Raw genomic sequence first — 14,074 nt, 5'->3', positions numbered from 1 at the left:
TCTTAGCTGTACCTATCAGTGCAAGGTGACAGTTCAGCAACGTGGGCAGCGGGTCTGGGCGTACTGCAGTGACCAAGAGGTAAATTCAGTGGAAGGGGCTCAGTGGCAGCCAGCCCGTACCCACGTTACCTGCGCAGCCTTTGCACATCTGTCCAGAGGGGCACGGGCCTGCGACGCAAAAGCCACGTCTGCTAAGCAGGAACAGCTCATCAAAGTATCTGGTATTTGCACGTCAGCTGAGTAGAAACTTTAATTTCTGTCACACGAGGTTTGAGGCCCCAAAACCCCCCCAAACTCCCCAGAATTTACAGGATTTATTTCAGCCTGGGCTGTTCGGGGCTCAGAGGCGTTATTGCAGCTGCGGCTCTGCTGTGCTCAGAGCTGCAGAAACACAGACGGAAAACTCGGTCCCTTCCGGACAAGGGCGCGATGGCTGTGGGAGCCGGGAAGCTGCCGCTGACGGCCACCGGAGGGACCGGCCTCTCCCTGCGCTCCCGGCCGCGGGGCTCCTCTCCGCCGCTCCCAGGACGGTCCCGGAAGCACCCAACCCCCGCGCTCGGGCACGACGACCGCCCCCCCCCCCCTCACCCCCTGCTCCCCGAGCCCGGCGGCGGGGACCCCGCAGGGATCCCGGGCCCCCGGAGCCCCGCTGGGTCCGCCCGCCTGCGCCCACGGGGTCCCGGCCCCGCCACACGTGCGCACAGGCCCCGCCCACCACGGACCCGCCCCCGTGCGATGCTCCGCCCTTTTATCTGACCCCACCCGGTACGAGGCACCGCCCCTCGTCTGGCCCCGCCCCCACTGGCTTCCTCTCCTCAGGACGTGCCGGTCCGGCCCCGTCCCGCCCCGTCCGCGCGCCCCTCCCGGTGCCCCGCGGAGGGCCGGGCTGCCCCGCCCGCCGGGCCGTGCCGGGGGCCGGAGACCGGGGACGGCGAGGGGGACGGGGACGGGGACGGGGACGGAGTCAGGGACGGGGACGGGGACGGGGGAGGGAGAGGGCGGGCGTCCGCCGCCTCGCTCACCGTCGCGCAGCCCCGCGCGTTCCAGCCAACGTCATCGGGTCGCGCCGCGGCTCTACGTCACAAAGCGGCGCCAAGGGCGGGGCGAGGCCTGCGCCAGGACGGAGCGGCCGCGGCCTGCGCGGTCCCGCGGTGTCATGGTGAGTGCGGCCTCGGCCCGGCCCGGCCCGGCCTGACCTGTCCCGTCCCCCGGCCCCGGCCCGCGTCCCCCGCCCTGCCCCGCTCTCACTGGTGCCCTCCGCAGAGCCATGGAGCCGGGGTGCCAGACGCTGCCGCTGGAGAACGCCTCCATCCTCTCCGAGGGCGCCCTGCAGGACGGGCACCGCCTCTGGATCGGCAACCTCGACCCCAAGATCACCGAGTGAGTGACTCCGTGCGCGGCGCCGCCGGCCCTCCCGGTACCCCCCGTCTGCGACCCCGCCTCTCCCGGCCCCCCATCCCTCAGGGGCGCCGCCTCCCTCCCGCTACCCCGCCCCCAGCAGCGATACCGGCCCCCCCCCCCATTACACCCCCAACGGGGCCGTGTTCCCCCCACATCAGCAGCGCAGCACCCGCGGGCAGTGCCACATCTCCCTTCCCTGGTTCCTCCCTCAGCCGCTGGCCTTCTTGCCCTGTGCCTCCCCAGCCCTGGCTGCCCCCGAGGGCCCAGCGTTAGGTCCGAGCGCTGCCCGCCCTCCGGTACCCGGTGCCAGGGGCTCACCCGGGCATTGGATGGGTGACAGTTTGGGGGACCCGTGCTGGGGGTGCCCCCATGCCCAGGAGGGCAGTGGAGGCTGATGTAGCACACCCAGCTCTTGCCTTAGCCCCGTGGTGAGGGGTGATGGTCGCCCACTCCGGCAGATTTGCCAGCTGGTCCCAGCTCCCACGGCACTGCGTGGGCAGCCCTGCGTCTGCTCGGTGCCGCTGCCTGGCAGCGGATGGCCTGAAGTGTGTGTGTGTGTGCCTGTGGGGTGGGGGGTGTGTATGTGGGGTGTCTCCAGGGCTGCGCTGGCCCCACGGACAGCGGGCTCAGAGGCAGGCGCTTAACTACTGCATACAGAGGTCCTCCGAGCCACCACTTGGACTGGAAGCCCAGGGGTTGAAAACATCTTTGTTTTCTAAACTAGGGAAACGTTAGAACTTCAGGTTTGAGACTTTTAGGGTGATCAAGAGCTTTGTTTTGTTATTTTACTGGTGTCAGCAGTATAAGGTGGAACAGAGGAGAGTTACTCAAGTAACTGAGTGGGAATAAGGTAGGGCGCGGTGTGACTGGCTGCTTATGGTGGATAAGCGCATAAATCAAACGTGTGTGTGTGTATGCATTTTGTATTTTCTCCAGACTACAGATAATTATCTTCTATGCAAACATAATATTTGAACAGCTAAATTGTCAATGAATTGCTGTCCAATATTTGAATAGCATGCTGAGAAATCAGTCGGTTGTATTAAAAAAAAAAAAAAACAAAAACCAAACCAAAACAATTTGGGGTTTGTGCACTTCTAAGAAACAAACGTTTTTGATTAACTATTGTATCTGTCTGTCGTGGAATACTTTTTCTTCCTGCTTCTTTTTGTGTCTGTGCAGGTGCTAGGTTTTTATTCTAAATGTGGCTCATCTTAACAGAGCAGTTTTCTAATAGCCTCTAAATGGAATCATTAATGCATTGTGCTTTTCAGCCATTCAGCTTTGGGTGGTTTCTGCATTAATTACCATTTTTATCCCACAGCTATGTTACTCTGGTTTGTCCACATTCGCTGACCACTTAAAATTAGATATAGGAGTTCTTGAGCATGTTGTTTGCTGGGTCCTTAAAGATTCAGGAAACTGGGTTAGTGTGAGGGGAAGAACAGTGGGTGTTTGTAAATGCATTAGATCCTTCACTTCCCAGGGTGATCATTAGTGGTGTTTTTAAAGACCCTTTCAGTCTAGGTTGTTCCTCTGGGTCTAGACCAGACATGTAATAGCTTTCTATGGCAAAATTTACTGTTTTCTTAGCTTCGGTGAAATGAGTTTTGTGGGTTTCAGTTGGCTTCTTGCATGGGCAGGCTGTTCCTTTTCGAATAACCTATTGCAGCTGCATGAATTCAACAGTCTGGGTGTGGGGCACGGCTGTCCTGGTACCCTCGCTGCTGGAGATCGTGTCAAGAGCAGCGTCACGGCTGTGGTCAAGGGGCTTCGTTCTCCAGCATCGTCAAACCTAGAGTGCTTCCATGGTACTAAATGTTTAAAGTTTGCCCAGTGATGAGTGACAGTGCTTGTTGCTTATTTCAGGCTTTATAATTCTGTGTCTTGCTTTTGGTTTTGCTTTAAAAATGGCTATTCTCTCCTGCAAACTATATTCTAATCTCCATTTCCTTGTGAATAAAAAAAGAGGAAGTTCCTTTTAACACGTTCTCAGTGTAGAGAGAAAGAGTGTGGTTCTGTCAGGTCAGTAAGTTTCTATAAATCATCATGACCCTTATTTTCTTATCCTAAGGGCTTACAACTCTGCTTATAGTTCCTCATCTGAATTATCCCTCTTGAGGTTACTAATCACATGACTAAAAACGTATACCTGAAAACTAAATAGCTGTTTCTTCATTTGCTGCTTTTATCTGATTTTTAAAGGGTTGCCTCTGCAATTTCTGTGCTAGATTTGTTTAACATGGAGTAAAGTTGATTGAGTTGTTAGGAGGTCTAATAACTGGTTGTGACTTTCTTGAGCAGAAATGAGTTCAGAAAATCTTGAATTAATCCAAGACTTCCATTTAGAGAGCAACCTATAGCTGCAATCAAGCGCTAGGGAGTTAATAGGTAACGTACACATTTGAGCACAAGCTGCAGTAATAGGAATTTATAAATGTAGGGCTGCCCACAAATTACAGCCTGCAAGTTGATGGCTTGTAGGAGGTTATTGCACATACTGAGTAACTGTGGCTCAGATGGGAGTCTCTAAGGACCTTGAACGCTGACATACCCTACGTACTGGGGTATGGTGGGTCTTCTGGTGGGCATTCGTCCTTACCAGTAATGTTTGTTTGGGTGACTTCTCTTCTTTTATCCAGCATCCTTAGAGGACTGTTCTGCGTGTGGAAGAAGACAGTATTAGGAGTCTACTGAGTGTATTCTTAGCAGCTGGAAGGAGGCGGGCTGGCACCACAGGACCTCGCAGCTGTTCATGACATAGGACACTGTCTCCAGGCACTTCTGATGCTGAATGATCCCTGCCACGGCAGTGCACGAGCACAGCAGCAGATGGTTGGTTCTGGGTTTGGTATCACTGAGCAGGGAAGCCATGGAGTCCCCCCACCATCACCGTGAGCATTGCCTGGCGTAGCATTTGTCCCCCAGCTGCACAGTAGGGTAGGAGATGTGCTGTGGCACAACCATTTGTTCACATCACCTCTCAGCGCACCCACCCTGTGGGGGAAAAACCCGTACTTTAGTTATGCCTCCTGTGTGGCAAGCGGAGTAGGACTGCCTCCTCTGCCCATTCCGGTTTGTAAAGCCTTTTGAGACTTTTCAACATTTTGGACAGGCGAAAATTTCATTTCCAGCTCTACAGTTACACATACGTATTATCTAGTTTCCAGTAGCCTTTGAATGACCATTCATTTTCCACGGTTATGAAATAGCGGGTGTTCAACTTCCTTGGCTGTTCTGCCCCTTGTCTAGGATCCCATCTTGATGAGTCTCATCTAGAAAACAATGTGTGCATAAGTTGTTGTTACAGACTCCTACTGACTCCCAGTGGGGCAAAATTCTTCGCAATAATAGGTTTCGCATGTGGCCCGGTACCTTTGCGGTATCCTTGGGACAGCATTGTTCAGAGGAAGCCTTGCCTGTGTTTGAATAGCGCTCGGGGTGCCAGGAGGAAGAGTGGAGGAAAAGGAAATGGGGGAGCTGCTGGTTTGTCTCGCATTCACATCAGATGACAGGAAGTGGAAATTGAGGTTGGCTGCAGTGATCTGCGCAGCACGGTGGGGCCACATCTGTGTGAATAACTTCCAAGCTCTGGAGAACCCAAGTCGTTGCCATAGTAAAGCTTTTTACATGTTCTCACTTTTTTTTTTTTTTTAAATGCTTTGGGTTTTCTGTGACAGGTCTTCCTTCAGTACTGAAGTCCTCTTGGCTTGGAGAACTACTTGTCAAGTTACTGTTAATGCCCTCACTCTATTAACAATAACAAATCATAATCACAGCCTGAAACTTTTAGTTATACAAGACTTCAGTTCTGAGCTGTTCCACGGAAAGTAGGTGACCTACAGTTGTAAAAATTGCACGCATGGTTGGAAAATAGCGTTTGCATCATCTACGATCTAAAGATTCTAAATAAAATAGATTACATAGGTTGCTTCTAGACTTTTAATGAAATTTTGTTTTAAAGGAACAACTACCACTTTGCTGCTAAGAAAGTATTATTTGAATGCAGAGGTTCTCAAAAAAAAAAAAACCCAAACCAAAAAAAACCCACAACGTACTCCTTTTAGTAGGGCAGCTGCAGGGTTTTGTTGTTGCTAAACAGAATGCAATGAGAATCATCGTTGCCCTTTCACTGCCTCCGTAATTACCAAAAGGGGAACAGCATTCTAGTAGTAAGGACTATATTTTCATACTGCTGAAATTGCAAGTGCTTTTTGTAGCAATATGTTTACAGAAACAAACCTGAGGTGCGTTTACATATTTTGGAGGCTCTGAAAGTTTAACATGTGCGGTTTTATATACATCGCATGTCTCCAAAGTTAGTGTTTTTACTTGCACATCTGTGACTGCTTGTTGGTGGTAGCTTGAGGTGTGGTGGTGAAACTTGGCTACTGTGTAACCAGCTCCTTTTTTTTTCTTCCCTGCTCTTGCTTTTTTGTCTCCCTTGCCTTCTGAGCAGAGACTGAGGGTTCGTAGGCCTCTTGGAAGACCACGGGCTTTGTCTGTATTCCGAAGGACGTAGGAAGCCTTCCATAATCAATTACAATGTGTTTATTCCCCTGGGAGATAACTTGGCCCTTCTGCACTGCTCATCTGAACGCTTGCTGCACCTTCACCTCTTTAAAAGTGCATATCCTGAATGTCCACCGTGACCCATCCTGTGAGATGACTCACATTCCTGGAACTTTCTTGCCTGGCTCCTCAAGCTTAACAAAGGGCTAAAGCCCTTTTCAAACATCCTATCAGGCTTTATTAGGAAAAATGTTGTCTGCCCTTCCTATTTGGACTGTCCCTAAAGTTGCCTGGTGCATTTGGCTGTCTTGGGCCACTACTGACCATTCACGTCTGGACATGCAAGGTTTCATCCAGTGCCTGGTGCTCCTTGTGCACTTTGAGTTATCCTGGTAGGCTTTCAGAGCACTGAGTGTTATCTTGCAAGCTGAAAATTGGACTTAGACTGCGTGGCTTGCTAACAAATGCTGTACAGCTGATCAGGAGAAGATGAGTCCTGACTAAGATGCCCTTATTAAACCCTTAGACAATTCTTAAATGCTAGGGATGGGGTCAGGCAGTGAAATAGCAACAGGTGTTATTTTCCTTCTAGGTCAGCTAGTGTTGTTAAACACTTTGATCCCACGGAACCAAAAAAAGCTGCGAAGAACTTTCAGGATTAGATGTGGCCTGTACAACAAATGCGCTCCTTATTTTAAGTGCACTAGATACTAAGCAGACAGATTTACTCTGGCTTTGCCCAGTTTTATTGGAAACAGCACACTCCCCACTGGATGGCAGGAAGATAATTGTCTAAATAAGTGTCTGACTTTGATGTGCATGTCGCTGAAAAGCTGTCTGAGCCAGAAGCACTGGCAGATTTGGCCTGGATGATACTGAGGTCTCTCTGGTGCCTGTTTTTGCCTGGTCTGCTGTCAATTCTTGGTTGCAGTTTGTTCTGCTTAGTCTTCTGTCTTCATGCTTCCCCAGCTCTGCCAGGCGAGTGGGAGAGTGGCTACATTTCTGTATGATCTGGCCATGTCCTTGTCAGTGCACTGATACTGCTTGGCACAAGAAAGGGATGGGACTAGCAGTGCTTGTACGGGGAGAGGGAGGGCAGCAAGCATAGCGGGGATCCTGAGGGACGCAGGGTGCTGCGGACTGGGCTAGGACTGCTTGTGCAGGGAGAGGAATACAGGGGATGGAGCTTCAGGCGGTCACATCAGGGCTAGGGAGGGGGAAATACGACGGTTGTGCTTGAAAGTAGGTATGATTTAGAAAGGCAGGAGGCAAAGCCCTCCCACACCCCTAGGGAGCCATTGCATAATTGTCCAAAAGCCAACTATTAATAGATCTTCTGCGTGCCCTTCAGCTGGCACTGCTGGGAGGGAAGTTTTGTGCCTTGGGGTTTTAGAGCAGTCGCTGATAATGCAGCTCAGAGCTGTGGGTGCTGACGGGTTGCTGTATAGGGTGCCCACCTCTGCGGGTATTTGGGAATACATGTATGACACAACTGAACTGCTTATGTTACCGAGTGTGAAATGTGTGTGTGTGTCGGGGGGTTCCTCTCTATCTCCTCACTTTCAAAGTGGTGAAAGGTGTCATAAATGTCTTCTCTCCCCTTCAGATACCACCTTCTCAAACTCCTTCAGAAGTTTGGCAAAGTAAAGCAATTTGACTTTCTCTTTCACAAGTCTGGTGCTCTGGAGGGGCAGCCGAGGGGTTACTGTTTTGTGAACTTTGAAACCAAACAGGTATGTTGCTTTTATCTAAAATTTGGATTTAAATGACTGGCTTCTTTCCCCATGTTTTTTTATGTTAATGTAAAGCTAAGACAGGAAGGAATAAATTAAATACCTTGTCTACACAAACCTGTGGACTCTAACAGCTCCACTCTGTGACAGCCACTTTGTGACTGCTCCTGGAAGTAGCAGTAGTGGTTTCCTTTCTCCTCTGCTGTCTTTTCCTGAATCCTGCTTTCTAATGCTAATCAGAAAGGGCCAGTTCTTTGGTCCACTTTTGTAGTGAGCTCATGGAGTTGTACCGTGGAGATGCTGTGATCCACGCAGAGCCTTGGATCAGCCTGCCAGGCCACCTGAAATCCAGAACTGCTCTGAAGTCCTCCTAGTTTTAATTTTGGCTTCATGAATGCACCAACACCAACTTGTGTGATGCTGCCAGATGTACAACGTGACACATCTGCAGCATCCTGGAGTGAACTGCCCCTGGCTCTCCGTTTGGGGTTTTAGGTCTTGTTACAAATCAAAACTTCAAGTCCTGCTCACCTGCAACACCAGAGTTGTAGTTATTTTGTCATAATTCTGCCAGAATTGCTCAAAAGTTAGGAAGAACCATGTGTTTGGAGATTGCTTGTGGTTGTATGACCTCATCTTTTTGCTGTGCAGTTGCTGGTAAGGATGTCAGAAGAGCTGTGACACAGTGTGTTATCTCTAGAAAATTATTCATAGCAAGGTGGAACAGCACTGCAACATAAATCTTCAACTGCTGTGAATCAAGTTTTGTAGGACTGTCCCAAAACTGAGATTTCATTGCTGAGCCTAGAACAGGACCAAGTGGATAACGTCCCCAGTGCGCATGAGCAGGATCTGGAATAAGCATAGATAGGTGTTGGAGACACATGTAATCACTGTAGTGAGTCACAGCATTTTCTAGAGAAACTCCTGCAGCATAAACCTCCCTCAGAATGCTGTTCCAGTGGCCTCTATGTTTGGTATTTTCAAAACTCCTGATCATTTTCCCCATTTCCTCCCCCCAAAACAAGTGAAAGAATAAACCAATAAGGCTGATAAAAGTCTGGTTACTCAGATGTTGGAGTCTTCCGAAGATATTCCTGGATTGGGATAGAATGGGATAAACTTTCTTTGCTGTTGGTTAGCTGTACTTACGGAAGACTGATTAACAAAGAAAAAAGGCTCTTTACATCTGAGTCGGTTTTGACTAAAGACTTGGTTTGTTTATTGAACTGTCTTCCTGTGCAGGAAGCAGAAAAGGCGATCCAGTGTCTCAATGGGAAGCTGGCCCTTTCCAAGAAATTGGTGGTGCGGTGGGCCCATGCACAAGTCAAGGTAAGCTGCTTATTGTAAATAAGAATTGCTTTTAATTTGCAAAATGGAAAAACTTTAATATTAAGGAACAATTCTTATTGAGGCTGTCTTAGCCTGGCAAGATAATTGCAGTCTGTTCTAGGAAATAGCTCTCATAGAAACGGTATTAACAATCTACCGCTTCTCTTGTCCACCTAAACTGTGCTGGAATAGCTGTGAGTAAGAATAGGCCATTAAACCTGATGTTCTTTGTAACGGAGTTTCTGATCAGAGCAGTGTGAACAGATTACTTCTATAAATGTCCACGTTTTAATTTTTCCCAAACTTAGTGAGTGATTGGCTGAAAGTTTGAATTCTTCCCTTTGTGGTTTTGCTCCCTTTTTGGATAGGAGATGCATGGAAATTCCCAATTACCAAAGACTTTGTTACTTTGTTCCACTTCTGAAAGCACTTATGTGGCAGCAGCTCTAATTACTTCTGACTTTAAAGCAACATATTTCACATCTAAGCTAAATATCCTTTTATTGCTTGCTTTGTTGCATAAAACATCAAGTTTTTAATATTAACTTAGGCAGTACCTTCTGGAACATCCTTGTTTTAATTTTTTTTCATTCTTGTCTTGTTTCTCCTGCCGTTATTTACTATCTGGTATTTGATAAAGCGATTTATTTTGAATAACTTTCTTTGCAGATAAATGGATTTTGGGGGAGGCAGCGGGGAGCTGCTTGTTGCTAATTTCGTTTGGGTAGTTTGCTTTTAGCATGTTATGATTATCCTACGAGCAGCTTTCTACCCTTTCTCTTATCAAGTGTACTAGTGCATCTGTTTTGGATGCTAAAAAAACCAAAACAGGTATCTTCGTTAAAGGAGACCATGTTGTTTTAATTATTGGCTTCAAGGGCTCCAGGCTCTTGTCAGCACATCCAAGCTTGCGCAAATCCAGTCTCCATTTTCTTTAGCTCTGTAGCTACTAGAGCACCACATGCTTCCGGATGCCTGCAGAATGATCAGGCCATAAAAGGAGTTTCAGCCAGAGGAGTGAGTGTCTGCTCAGCTGGGAGTTCAGCGGGGTAGCTCAGTGCTTGGCTGTCCAGGGTATGGTGAAGAACATGCATAAATAATCACTTCAGTTTGCATGGCATTTTCTAATCCGTGAATGGAAAGATTTAACAACACAAAACTTTGGGTTATTGTAACAAGTGTTTATTTTAGACAATACCAGCACCATGCTAAGATGTTTTAAGATGAGTGGCCAAGGCTTACCAGACACTGTCGGTTTGAGCAGCTCTGCTGAAAAACAAACCTGACTTTGTGCCAAGCGAAATAAGGAAGCAGAACACTGCGAATAGTTCAGGAGGCCCGTTGCCCACAGAGGTGACAGACTCACAAGCTGCTTTCTACAGAAAGGAGGTGGTTTCTAACTGGTCTTTTTTTTTTCTTCTTCTCCCCCCCCCCCTTCTCCCAGCGCTGCACAATTCTGTGCAGTCATGTGCTTGGGTTACCTTCTGACTCTGCACAATGTCTGTATAAAAGCATAGCAATACAGTACAGTAGTTACCTTAAAATTTACCATCTTTGCTTCGTGCCTTATATAGAGGGGAACAAGAAGTGATAAGACAGGATGAGGTCTAAGGATCCATCGTACAATGCACAGAAGTGTTTGGTATCAGAGTCTATGTTCCATGTTGATACTAAACAAATATTATGGTTGGGCTTTGTTTCAGTGTTTGGCCACCAAAATAATTCCTAGCAAAAACTTCACAAAACCTGAGGTGATGTTAAACCAACTTCTAAAGCGTATCTGTGGGCAAATGTCTCTTTGTTCGTAATTCCAGCTGACTTCAATCCTTGGTCTCTTGTTTGCAGAGATATGATCACAATAAAAATGAGAAGATCCTTCCAATCAGTCTGGAGCCATCTTCCAGCACGGAGCCGCCCCAGTCTAACCTGAGGTAGGAGATGGGGTGGGTGAGAGGTGACCAGACTGTGGGAGTGGCAGGGAACTAACTTCTTCGATTTCAGTAAGATCTAGAGTTGTTGGCATTATGTTTGTGCTAAAAATCTAACGTGGCAGAAAAGCTGTTTTTAAAAGGGCAACATGCTTCAAAGTAGCTCATTTGATGTGGGACACTTCAGACTTGAAGTTCATTTTCTAACGTGTGAAGCTGCTAGGACCGTAGGAAGGAAAAGAGGTGAGGAGAGGAATTGGGAATGTATAACATTCGAGCTCCTTTGGCCAGAATGTGCTTTGCACTTCTTCATATGAATTTCAGTGAGAGGTTTTATACTGTACTAATTTGATTAAGCAAAATGCTTATGAGCAAGAATTTCTACTATAGTGGCAAAAGATTAAAACAAAATCACAGGTGGTACTTCACATAAAACTACCTTTTTCTTTTTTTTTTCTTTTTTTTTTTTTGCCAGCATTAGGGCTGGTAGGTCTTCTCTGAGGGATGTGGTTAAATTCTCCAGCCCCTCCGTTTACCTACAGCACATAGTGCTGCTTTGCTAATTCACAGTTTGGTTGAAAGGGTATGTGATTTTCCTCTGTGTTCTGTCAGTGGAACCCTATAAGGAACCAGGACTGAGGATCATGAATTTGCCTACAGATAAAATGAGCTCGGAATTCAGAAGTAACACGCTAGGAAGTAATGAGCAGAGAGACTTGAGTCATGCAGATTGTTAGCTACGTCAGTGGCACAAAGGAGTTGTTTTAGTGAGGATGGATGCCGCAAGAAGCCACAGCAGAGAGGGGAACGTTCCTCGGTCCGTACCCAATGGAGGATAGTGAATAACAAAAGTCCTAGGGATTTGGGGTGTAACCTAGGATAGCTTCTCCCTTTGGGATAAACCCTGCTAATGCTGAAATAATGTTTCTTCCTGACCTAATTAGAGTCTGGGGTTTTCCCATCCCGAGTGGTCTTGTAGCTGGGAGGAAGTCTGGCTTTCATTTCTCTGCTGTTTCCAGCAGCCGCATCTGAGCTGCGCTCTGCTGCACATGCTCAGACCTCTTTAAATGACATCATTTTACATGAAGTAGGAAGCCTTGTTGTGTACTTGTCTCGCTCGGTGTCCTCAAGAAAGTGCTGAGTAGGTGCAAGGACCGTTATTTTGTGGTGCTGTGATATATCTTGGAGGAGCAAATCCGTGCTGAGGGTTGAAATGAAATAGCGTGGGCTTTAAGCAGTAGATTCCTGCCTCCCAACTTCACGCTGCTTGTGAACGCAGCGATGGGGGCTGCCTAGCCCCTCCTCGTGTGACTAAGTATTTGCATGTCAACAAAATCTCTGGATTGCTGTAGTGTGATTCCATGCTAAGATCAAGCTCAATTTCTCTTCTGCTTTTCCTCTTTCCAGTGTCAGTGCAAAAATAAAGGCCATTGAAGCCAAGCTGAAAATGATGGCAGAAAACCCAGATGCGGAATACCCTGCAGCACCTGTTTATTCTTACTTCAAACCACCAGATAAGAAAAGGACTACTCCTTATTCCAGAGCTGCCTGGAAATCTAGAAGATGATGCTTATGAATGGATAATGGTAGCAAGAAACACTGCTTTGTATACCTGGAGTCCTCCGATGCTTTTGTACTTTGTAGAGTCAGAAGGATACTGCCACCTGAGCACACCACCGCTGTACGTGGCACAGTGTTTTGTAACACCTTAGGCGGTCTGCTGAATGCTCCTTACTGCCAGTGCAGCTTCACAGCTGAACGCTGTTCAGAAAAGTAGGTTCCCTTCAAAGCCTCTGATGAACATGCAGACAACCTCTCGTTAGTGTGCATTCATTAGCAAGATTAGAAACAGTAACCAGTGTATGGAGTAAAGCACATCCAAAAATACTCCATTTAACTGATTACTTTTTAAAGTATTTTTGAACAAAAAGTATTCAGATTTGTGTTTTTAATGGAGGGGGAAGCACTTGGTTTTGATTAACATTCTGTAGTTACCATGGAAAACTTTTTCATCTCAATAAAACTCATTTTAAATAGATTTTGCAACACTTTTAGTAACTGTGCATGCAATATTTTATATGCACCAAAGCAAATTTATTTTGCATTTCGATTTGCGAGCTTTAAGGTATTACTTTATGATGTGATAACCTTAAGATAATGACACAGCACGGGTATTTTCAGTGTCATTTAGGCTGTGGGTATGTGCCTCCATGTAGGAATTAGTGTATTTACACACCACTGAGGTCTGCGCTGTGCCCTAAGCCTCAGAGCGCAGCAGTGACATATCTAATGTTTGCGTTCGGTAATCCCCTTCAGTGGTAGCTCTTCATAAACCAGATGTGACAGCGTGAGAATAACACTGCAGCCTCAGAGACATCTGTCAAGCACATGACCTCAGCGTTTGCCCACCGACCAGTCCACCTTCTGGTTTTCACTGGCTGGTAAAGGTGGTCAGTTGCCTCTTGGTGTAAGGCGGCACAAGTGTGTTTGGCAAAATGGTTCTGCTGTGTGCTGAGGATTACCTGCACCAGGTGCTTACTTTGCAAGTCTGATGGATGGCATTTCGCTTAAACCGTTTGATCTGCAGCACATCTTTCTCCCTAAACGTTTTTCTGCAAAATAGAAACCTGAGGAGAAAACATTGGCAGTGTTTTCCCCTTAGTACACGCAGTGCTGTGACTGCATGTGCAAGGGGGATGTTGGAGAGCGCGTGCGCTCGGCTCCAGGAGGCACTGCTCTGATTTTGCCGATGTCTGCTCTCTCTAGTCCTGTCAGTGGTGAATCTTTACCTCATCCATCACTCTTGAGTTGCTTCCCCAAGCTGGTTAACAGCAGTCTCAAACAAGAGGAGGAAAATAATTTTTAAACAGCCCCTGGTTTCCGTACGCAGGTGTTGCTCACTGGCGTAGCAAAGTAAGGTTTGTATTCGTACAGCGGCGCACCTACCTCCAAGCAGAGCACGCTTCCTGCTTCCAAACCGAGCATCTGGAATGGAGCTGTGCATGTCTATGATGGATGGATTGTTAAAAGCCTGAACTGTTCAAAAGTAGGTCTCGTGCTGTTAAATACTTGCTTTCTAGTTTTTGGGTACCTGAGTAAAGAGAAAAGTAGTATCATTGGGAATTTGTACCCCTATGAATGTCAATAACACCCATTTACATTCCTCTG

General features: G+C 47.4%; 2 protein-coding genes across 3 annotated transcripts in view; one reads left to right on the top strand and one right to left on the bottom strand.

Annotated features, from left to right (window-relative positions):
• The window catches only part of MRRF (mitochondrial ribosome recycling factor), a 14,586-nt gene extending 13,282 nt beyond the window's left edge, over positions 1-1,304 (bottom strand). The window contains exon 1 of one of the 2 annotated variants that reach the window (XM_050907727.1): positions 1,249-1,304. The gene's annotated coding sequence lies outside the window, so the exon portion shown is untranslated. Of the gene's footprint in view, positions 1-129; positions 408-1,248 lie in introns of those variants that run through there. The other variant, XM_050907726.1, reaches the window with a different exon arrangement.
• Positions 1,091-14,074, top strand: RBM18 (RNA binding motif protein 18). Its single transcript, XM_050907728.1, has 6 exons — positions 1,091-1,159; positions 1,264-1,380; positions 7,520-7,646; positions 8,892-8,978; positions 10,824-10,909; positions 12,314-14,074. Exons 2-6 carry the CDS (start codon positions 1,268-1,270, stop codon positions 12,471-12,473), a joined length of 573 nt encoding a protein of 190 aa, XP_050763685.1. The 5' UTR covers positions 1,091-1,159; positions 1,264-1,267; the 3' UTR covers positions 12,474-14,074.

The sequence above is a fragment of the Gymnogyps californianus genome, chromosome 18 (genome assembly GCF_018139145.2).
Source record: "Gymnogyps californianus isolate 813 chromosome 18, ASM1813914v2, whole genome shotgun sequence".
Taxonomy (NCBI): Eukaryota; Metazoa; Chordata; class Aves; order Accipitriformes; family Cathartidae; genus Gymnogyps; species Gymnogyps californianus.
This window is presented reverse-complemented; position numbering and strand designations above follow the sequence as displayed.

Coding starts and splice junctions, on each gene's coding strand:
- RBM18 (XM_050907728.1), top strand. CDS start 1,268: ATGGAGCCGGGGTGCCAGACGCTGCCGCTGGAGAACGCCTCCATCCTC. Junction 1,381..7,519: donor CTCGACCCCAAGATCACCGA/GTGAGTGACTCC, acceptor TCTCCCCTTCAG/ATACCACCTTCTCAAACTCC. Junction 8,979..10,823: donor GGGCCCATGCACAAGTCAAG/GTAAGCTGCTTA, acceptor TCTTGTTTGCAG/AGATATGATCACAATAAAAA.